General features: G+C 34.7%; 2 protein-coding genes across 3 annotated transcripts; both read left to right on the forward strand.

Annotated features, from left to right (window-relative positions):
• The first annotated feature begins 441 nt into the window (after window positions 1–441).
• LOC143632104 (small ribosomal subunit protein uS3z-like) lies at window positions 442–2,342 on the forward strand. The gene is made up of 5 exons (XM_077100686.1): window positions 442–619; window positions 1,407–1,578; window positions 1,677–1,731; window positions 1,815–1,946; window positions 2,033–2,342. The coding sequence occupies exons 1-5, from the start codon at window positions 442–444 to the stop codon at window positions 2,231–2,233; spliced, it is 738 nt and encodes a 245-aa protein (XP_076956801.1). The 3' UTR covers window positions 2,234–2,342.
• A 4,612-nt stretch (window positions 2,343–6,954) lies between these two features.
• On the forward strand, window positions 6,955–8,849 carry LOC143632105 (transcription initiation factor TFIID subunit 15-like). Of its 2 annotated transcripts, none has more exons than XM_077100688.1 (7): window positions 6,955–7,152; window positions 7,272–7,612; window positions 7,729–7,920; window positions 8,021–8,104; window positions 8,206–8,287; window positions 8,349–8,475; window positions 8,572–8,845. In XM_077100688.1, the coding sequence occupies exons 1-7, from the start codon at window positions 7,033–7,035 to the stop codon at window positions 8,772–8,774; spliced, it is 1,149 nt and encodes a 382-aa protein (XP_076956803.1). In that variant the 5' UTR covers window positions 6,955–7,032; the 3' UTR covers window positions 8,775–8,845. The 2 variants fall into 2 exon arrangements, with proteins under 2 accessions (XP_076956803.1, XP_076956804.1); XM_077100689.1 differs by having other exon boundaries at window positions 7,039–7,169; window positions 8,572–8,849.
• Window positions 8,850–9,114: the final 265 nt, after the last annotated feature.

The following is a 9,114-nucleotide window of genomic DNA, read 5'->3' on the forward strand; positions in this document are numbered from 1 at the left end:
AGAGAGTTGTAGAGATGGTGGTGGAAATGACGGTGATGTTAGCCCACGATTTTCTTTCATAATTTAATTATTATGTTTATTTAATAAGTGCATAATTTAATTATTTTCTATTATTCTTTAATTATACAAAGGTAAATTTACCTAATTACCCTCATGTGCTATGCACATACATCAAACTAACTGGAAATTTAGATAACCGTTAGTGTAAAAGACAAAAAAACGAAACACTTTCTCAATTAAAAAACAAAGAACAAAAGTAAACTTTTTAAAAAACGTGATCCATAAATCATCTGTGTTTAAAGGACATAATTGTAATTCAGTCAAACTTTAATGGAAACAAAAACCGGGCCTTGTCAGCCCACTACAAACCTTGTAAACCCTAAACTAACCATCTTCATCAGTCACTATATTGCGCCATTGCCGCAACTAATTAACGCAACAATGGCGAGTCAATTGAGCAAAAAGCGAAAGTTTGTAGCGGACGGCGTGTTCTTCGCGGAGTTAAATGAGGTGCTTACCCGAGAACTGGCGGAGGACGGTTACTCCGGCGTTGAAGTTAGGGTTACGCCTATGCGTACGGAGATCATCATAAGAGCCACACGTACTCAAAATGTTCTAGGTTAACTTTTATTCCTCTTAATTTCCATGTAATCAGATAATAATAAATCTCATACTGATATTGTGATTTGTTAATATTTCAAAGTGACGTGAAAATAAGCTTGTTAATAGATAAGCCCTAGTTTAAGCCTATTACTTATCAATGTATTATTTAGGATTTTAAATAATAATATATATTTTTGTTATAATTCTTGTTATGTACAAAAATGTGAAAAACATAAGTAGATAATATGTATAATTTCATATGTAAAAATTATAATTAAAAAATGTATATAAAAATAGGTATAAATGTTAGTAAAATAGTTGTAGTTAGTAAATAATAAATTAGTCGAGCTTGAAAAACTACTCACGAGCCGAGCTTGCTCTTTTAAATTAGAGCTCGAAACGAGCCGAGGTCGAGCCTTGACAGCTCAGGCTTGGCTTGTTTACACCCTTATGTACCGAAAATGCTACCGTAAGCAAAAATTCGGTAAATACTGGTACCAGTATTGATATTGAAAATTCTGATCTTGATTTTCCCAAAAACTTGGTGCCGGGACCGAAATGCTCGTCTCGGTACCAGTTTAGTACAGGTACCCAGTACCATTTGCTCATTCCTACCCCTATGAATGTGTATGATGGCAACTGATCCATTGTTTTTGTAAAGCTAGCGGCATAAACAGCTTAAGATGATCAATGCTAGTTTTTGTTTGTGTGCATTGTTCTTGTTGATTCACTTGAACAAAATTGTTACTAGACATGCCAATAGTTTAGTGCCATGGTTATTTACCTATTGAACCTGGTTTTAGGTGAGAAGGGAAGGAGGATTAGGGAGCTCACATCTCTTGTTCAGAAACGATTCAAGTTTCCCGAAAACAGTGTGGAACTTTATGCTGAGAGAGTCAATAACAGGGGACTCTGTGCCATTGCACAAGCTGAATCTTTACGTTACAAGCTTCTAGGCGGTCTTGCTGTCCGCAGGTTTGTAACTTTTTTTTACACGTTATTTTGTGGACATGATGATGGGAATCAAACTGCCATTGACAAAAATAACTAATGTTCTGTTTGATCGTGTTTAGGGCTTGCTATGGTGTTCTGAGATTTGTTATGGAGAATGGAGCTAAAGGATGTGAGGTAGATAATAGTTTTTATGTTGATTTGTAAAAAAAAGTTATTGCCTTTATAACCACTGCTTATAAATCTGTTACAAAACTCAGGTGATTGTAAGTGGAAAACTTAGAGCTCAACGGGCCAAAGCAATGAAGTTTAAGGACGGGTACATGGTGTCATCTGGTCATCCGGTCAATGACTACATTGATTCTGCTGTGAGGCATGTGCTTCTTCGACAGGTAAACTCATCTGTGATTCTGTTTAATTTTCGTTATTTATAGTTTAGTATTAGATGAATAACTGAATTTCTGTAATCTGTTTGCAGGGTGTTCTTGGAATCAAGGTTAAGATTATGCTTGACTGGGATCCTACTGGCAAACTCGGGCCCAAGAAACCGTTACCTGACAATGTTGTCATTCACACGCCAAAGGATGATGTCGTTGCACTCCCACCTAAAGAGGTAGAGGAATACAGGCCCCCACTTATCGCTGATGAGCCTTTACCAATGCCAATTCCAGTAGCTTAATTGTCAGTTAATTACAAGTTTAGGTTTCTAATTTATCTTTTGATTTCCTGAGTTATGGAAGATGGTTTTTCTAAAGGTTTTTGAGTTTTGAACTGCTGTTGGAACCATGGGATTCATTTTTGATCAATATTTTTTTGAAGTATTGCAACATCAAGATGGAATTTGAAAGCTGTATTCTTGTGGTATTTAGGCAGCCTGAATGGTCTGTTTCACTCTAAATGATAATTGGTTTCCCATATACAAATTGAAAAAGGAAAACTTTCATTTTTTATAGTATTAGGCTTTTCATTTTTTACAGTATTAGGGCAGTTGTTGGGGGGGGGGGGGGGCGTCTTTAACAAGTTAAAACGTGTGAGGCTTTTACGAGCAATTTCCTTTAAAGCCCCGTTGTATGGTTCAACCCCCCATGGCCCCACCTTTTTCTCCATTATCGCCTCCACCGCCATGGTGTGCTGGGCTTTAAAGCTCAACCATGTGACTTTGTCGCCCACCGATACCGCCCACAACCACCTCAATGGCCTGCCTAATAGTATTATAGTAGAACTTAGTTTAGTTGTTTTCTTATCTAATATGATAAAATTAATGGTTAATTATATAAAACTTGCGGAGTTATTTTTTAACAAGTTTGGATTTTAACTTTTGTTAAAAACTAAAAAAATACATTTAAATGTTAGGCTTAAAACAACTAAGGTAATTTTTCACACCGTTTAGAGGTGTGGGAGTGTCAACAAAAGTTGGTTTGAGTTGATTTTTTTTTTAAAGTTTCGGTAAATTACTCTCTTAGGTCTGTGAAAGTATAGAATAGTCGTTTTAGACATATTAAGCATAAAAGTCTAATGTCTAAACCCAATTTGTTAAAAGCATGTCACTTAAACATACACATTATGAACTTATATTTCAACACTAGGTTAATAACCCGTGTAATACGCGGGCTGAATAAATAATATAACATCAATAAAAGAGATGTCTATATACGTGGACTTAGGAATATATAACAATTTCTCACATATGAAATTAAATATTACATTATATATAAATTTGAAAAAAGATTAAATACAAAAATTGTTTATAAACCTTCAAATATCTAATTGTACACAACACATGTGGTTTTCCCATATTAATTATTCAATTGTACGAAATGATAACTTTAAGGTTTTAAAATGGTAAAATAAATCAAGAGTCAAGCCAAGTTTAACTAAATTTTCACATAAGGCAAATTCTAGGTATCTAGATGTGCACACGCTCGAAAAGAGACTTTTAATAGTTTAAGCATATGTTAGTTGTTTTACGTAATCAAAAGGATTTTTATAATAATAATATTTTAAAATAAAGTATTTAAAAAATAGTTTAAAATACGTAATAAATAAAGAAACATTAAACATTTTTTTTATTTTTGTAAATCACATTAAATGAGAATTAATGAAAATTTAATTAAAAAATTTAAAAAAAGTTAATAAATGTAGTAAATTAATTTAATAGATTTAAATATGCTTCAATTTTGGAAATAGCTTATATATCATCATATGTGGACACTTTAAAAAGATGCCATGTGAAAATTGTTTTACTTTAATATATTAGTAAGATGTAGAATTGTATATCTTTTCGGGTAGTTTCTTTTATTTCTTGTGTCTCTTTCAACTTGTTACATCAATAATATACTTATCTTTTCGCATCAAAAGACAAAAAAGTGTGTGGTCTCTTTTATTTGTTGAGTTTCTCTCAACTTGTCACATAAGTAATACTCTTTTTCACATCAAAATAAAAAAAAGTAACATACAAAAAAAAAAAAGAAAACTTAAGATTGATTTGATGTAACCAAACTCGATAACATATGGTAGCAACTATCAAATGTACTCTCTTTGTTTTAATGTATTTAAATTGATTGCATTTTAAAAAAGAAAGTTCAGAGCACGTATATAGGTTAAAAACAAAAATATATTTTCCTGTTAGAGCGAGATTGTTCTTGACAACAAAAGTAAAGGTTAAAAGTAAAATGGTTGCATTACTGGTATTGATAATTATTGATGGCCAATGATAGAAGTGCACAACAAGACTATATCCAGATCCTAAGCCAATTCAGAAACTAGCTTGGGTGAAACCAAGCCGATCACCAATTCAAAATTTGTTCAAAAACATCTACACTGAAATCTATAAAACTTAACTAGAATAAAACCATCAGACATAACCAAATTAATTTATTTAAACCCCGATAGTAATATTAAACCCCAATTTTAGTCAAAAGAACATATAACTTAACACGGAGAAAACATTAAAAGCTACTTCATGCCAAGTAATCAAACACGAGAAAACATGCAATTAGAGGTGCACAAATCGGGTTTTTCAAATACCCGGGTTCGGGTATGGAACCAGGTTCAGGTATGACCGGGTATTGGAAAATAGGGTATTGGTAATACCCGAGTCGGGTTTGGGTCCGGGTATTGTCTCTAAAACCATACTCTATGCATCGGGTTCGGGTCGGGTATAGAAATGGGTATTCTAAAACCGGGTATTTGATTACCCTATTTTCGGGTATTGAAAAAAACCCTATTTTTGGGTTTTTTTGGGGGTTTTTTTCGGGTATATATTGGATTATTTTAAGGGTTTACAATTTTTAGGGGTATTTTCGGGTATTTGTCAGGTATTTTTCGGGTAATTTCGGGTATAGATCGGGTATTTGAAAAACCCGGTGTCGGGTATTGGTAAACCCGGTTCCGGGTATGGAACCGATTCTGGGTTTCGGGTATTACCGGGTATAAATCGGGCCCGGTTCCGGGTACGGGTTTTGGTACTAAAATGCATACCCTACGGGTATTAAAAATCCGGGTATTTTTTCGGGGCCGGTTCCGGGTTTGGGTTTTTTTTGCACCTCTACATGTAATTAACGAGAAGTAAGGCATACTCAACACTAACAGGGCCAAAAGCAGGAGGCCCATAAGTAATATCATTCTGGGCTTGTCTCCTATCATTCTCAACTCAAAAAATCAAAACCAAACAACGAAGTCGTGTATCTGCTACGGCGCCCTACATCGTCGTCGTCGTCGTCGTCGTCTCTCCGATCTCGCCGTTTATCTCCGGTAAACATATACATACAATCTCTTCTCCTTCACATCTTCCTGCTTTCATTTCCACTCAATATATAATCATAACCAAACCAAAATTAGGGTTTTAAATATGTATATATGTATTATTTTCATTTCATCATTGTCTTTGTGTTACCTGCATCGGAATTAAAGTTTCTTTCATTCCTCGTGAAATCAGTGTTATTATTCGTAGTTGCTTAAATTAGTTCAGCTATATATGAAATGTTGGTAGTTTTGTGCTCCGACTCACTAGTCCGTGAACTTGAGGGACTAATATTGTCAAGCAGGCCATATTTGGGTATGTTTTCTAATTTCATTGTAATTAATATTGCTAATGTGTTGGCCGCAAGCTAGGGTTAGTCTGTATAAACCGAGTTATAGTTAGATATTGATAAATAGACACGAGTTATGTTTAATAGTTAGGGTTTTTTAGTTGAATTTTTTTGTATGATATATCGAGGGTAGTCAATAATTGTTTCATGTGTGGTTTTTGACGGTTTTGTGAGTTATGTCAATCTGTTCTTGATGAAACATGCCTTTCGAAATTTTTTAATGCTGCCACTTTATCCTTAACAGGACGTGGTTTTTAAACTAAAATTAACCTAATTTTACTTTTAGTTATGCGTTGAGGAGTCCAATTTTGTTCAAACTTGAACTTGAAGGTGATCCTTTTGATCCCGAACTTTTGACTTTATAACTAGAAACGGTTTACTATAATCTTTTTATATACCTGGGTTGCTAATATATTTTGTCATGAATGGGGATTTTTTTTGTTTTGCATCCTGGGGACAAAATGAATGTTTATAATGTGTTATTTAGTTTCATATTTTTGATGCATTGTCTTGCTCATGTAGTACTATTGGTAGCCTAGAATCATGTAACATGCTTTGTTTGTTAAACATTAATGTTATAATAATTAGTGCATGTAAAGCCATAGAGTCATACTTGTTTTTATGAAAATTGTTCATGTGAAACTACTCTTTAATCTTTATAAGCCAAAAAAAATGGTTTTCAAGTTATGTTAGAATCTTTGATATGCTCAATTCTCATGTTTAGTATTATTAAGTTGTACATTTTTAAGAGCTGAAGAATATAAATTTGAATTAACTTTCTGTATCTCAGTTTCCCTACGCTTTATTGTATTACTTTAGTTTTCTAAATATGAAGGTTTAACTTTCCAAGGAATTGAGGACTGGCCGTTTCACTTTGATTTCTGAGTAGAGTAACTTTATTTAAGTGATCAAACTGACCTGTATTTAAAGTGTATTTTTAAATGTTTGTGATATATACATGGTGATGGATGACAGCAAGGTTAAAAGTGTTATGTGAATGATGGAGTAGAATGGTTATAAGTGGCCAAATAGGAAAGATGCTGAAAGTTGTTATTCAATATAGATTTCTCGCTTAATGTTTGCAAACTTCGCATCAGATATTTCATTGATTTTTATGTTATGTCCAAAATCTGGATTCATAAAACAGATCCAAATTGAACAACACAATTCAATGAATATGAGGTCAATATTGGAAGAACATGCATTCAAACTCTAACCATGATTGAATTTAAGTGTGCTAACAAATTTTCTATTTTCTAGTTAGAGGCCTAAGATAGATTCATAGATCACATTGGTGCATTTTAGTAGATAATTAATTACTTCTACCTTTCTACCCTTTTGTAGTGCTTGATGTTGGTTTTTTAGTTTGGGATATTTCGTGAACACAATGGCAAACTATTCAGCAAAAGGAGCACCTTCAAATGGATCTGTGTATGTTTGTAATTTGCCACCTGGAACAGATGAAGATATGTTAGCTGAATTCTTTGGCACAATTGGCTTGCTAAAGGTATGGGTTCTAAAAAGGTATTTCTTTGTCTGCATGGCCATCTCATTTTTATTGCATAGTACTCTTATTTATTATTATTTTTTTCTGTTATATAACTCTGTTACTTTTCTACAATGTAGAAAGATAAAAGAACCGGAAAACCAAAGATATGGCTGTATCATGATAAAGTAACAAACGAGCCTAAAGGAGATGCTACAGTGACGTATGAGGATCCATATGCTGCGCAAGCTGCTGTCGAATGGTTTAACAATAAGGAATTTCACGGGAATATTATTGAAGTTCTCATGGCACAGTCGAAAAATTCACACAATCCGGTGGCACCATTAGTTGACTCAAGTTTGGTCAATGATGTGGAACCAGATGAAAGTGGGGCTCGAGGTAGAGGTCGTGGTGATGCTTCTGGAAACATTCAACCGAAAGCATGGCAACAAGATGGTGACTGGACGTGCCTGAATACAAGGTCCGTGATATGACATTGGTGAGCAGCTCATTCTTGCTAATTAATGAATTTATGATGCATTTATGTAACCAGTTATGTTTGTTTATTGTTATGTTATGATGATGTTTTAACAACAGTTGTACAAATGTGAACTTTGCATTTCGTGGTGTATGCAACCGTTGTGGAAGTGCTAGACCCGCTGGTGCATCTGGTGGTGGTGCAGGTGGTCGTGGTAGGGGACGGGGTGGTGGTCCTGATTCTGGCGGCGGTCGAGGTGGGGTCAGTGGTCCTACTGGCCTTTTTGGTCCTAATGATTGGTCTTGTCCAATGTGAGTGCATTGGTAGTTAACGTTGTTTTTCAATTATGGTAAATTTACAACTACATAAACACAGTTTTTTGACTTCTAATACTTCAAATGGTTTCTTCAGGTGTGCTAACATCAACTGGGCAAAACGATTAAAATGCAACATCTGCAACACTAATAAACCTGGTGTTAGTGAAGGTGGCGTGAGGTATCTCAAATGAACTCAAAACATTATTTTTCATGCATCTAATCTTTATTTGTGAAATGTGTTTTGTGTCAAATAATAACATACCTGATTTGTGTATGTAGAGGAGGACGTGCTGGTGGCTACAAAGAACTTGATGAAGAAGAATTAGAGGAAACAAAGAGGCGTAGGCGTGAAGCCGAAGCAGTAAGATTTCTTTTTCTTTTGGTTTTCTTATCACTTGTTAAATTTTACCATGCAATTTCAGGATGATGGTGAAATGTATGATGAATTTGGAAACTTGAAGAAGAAGTTCCGTGTGAAAGCACAACAAGCTGAAGTTGGTCAAGTGTTACCTGGAACCGGGCGTGCAGGCTGGGAGGTTGAGGAACTTGGTACTGCCTTATTCTATTGAATTATTGTATTAAAATTATTCAATTACTGTTTGATATACGTAATGAAAATAGTAATTTAACATTTTCTTTTTCCAGGGATGAGTGAGGGAGATAGAAGGGAAAGAAGCCGAGACAGAAGGGATGAGAGAGAAAGCAGCAAGAATAGGAGGAGGAGCAGAAGCCGGGAGAGGGAGCGGGATAGGGGTCGGGAGAGAGAGCGGGATCGGGATTACAGTTACGATAGGGACAGAGAGTATGGTCGGGAGAGGGACCGTGATCATCACAGGTATCATCATTAGTTGTTAATTTATAAAACTTGTGGTATTTAAGATTTTTGGGACAGCAGTTTCTTGTGGTTTCTCTGCATTTGCTTTGTGAAGTATTTGTATCTTGGCACTGTTTCTTTTTGCAAACTTGAATGATTCTGATGAATGTTATCCCATTTATTTGTGTAACTGTTTGCCTATTTGGTGATTTTCATGGCCATCAGGTATTTGGTTGGATTCTTTTTTTTTTTTTTTTTGTGTTGCGATTTTTCGAATAAATCGAATGTATGACAAATGGGCTGGCTGTTGACTGGAGTGACCCATTTAATCTGTATTCAGTTCAGTTTTGTGTTTCAAACTATTTTATTTGACT

Source organism: Bidens hawaiensis, unplaced genomic scaffold (assembly GCF_021521415.1).
Source record: "Bidens hawaiensis isolate Kalapana, Puna unplaced genomic scaffold, B.hawaiensis_p1.1 tig00006365_1, whole genome shotgun sequence".
Classification (NCBI taxonomy): Eukaryota; Viridiplantae; Streptophyta; class Magnoliopsida; order Asterales; family Asteraceae; genus Bidens; species Bidens hawaiensis.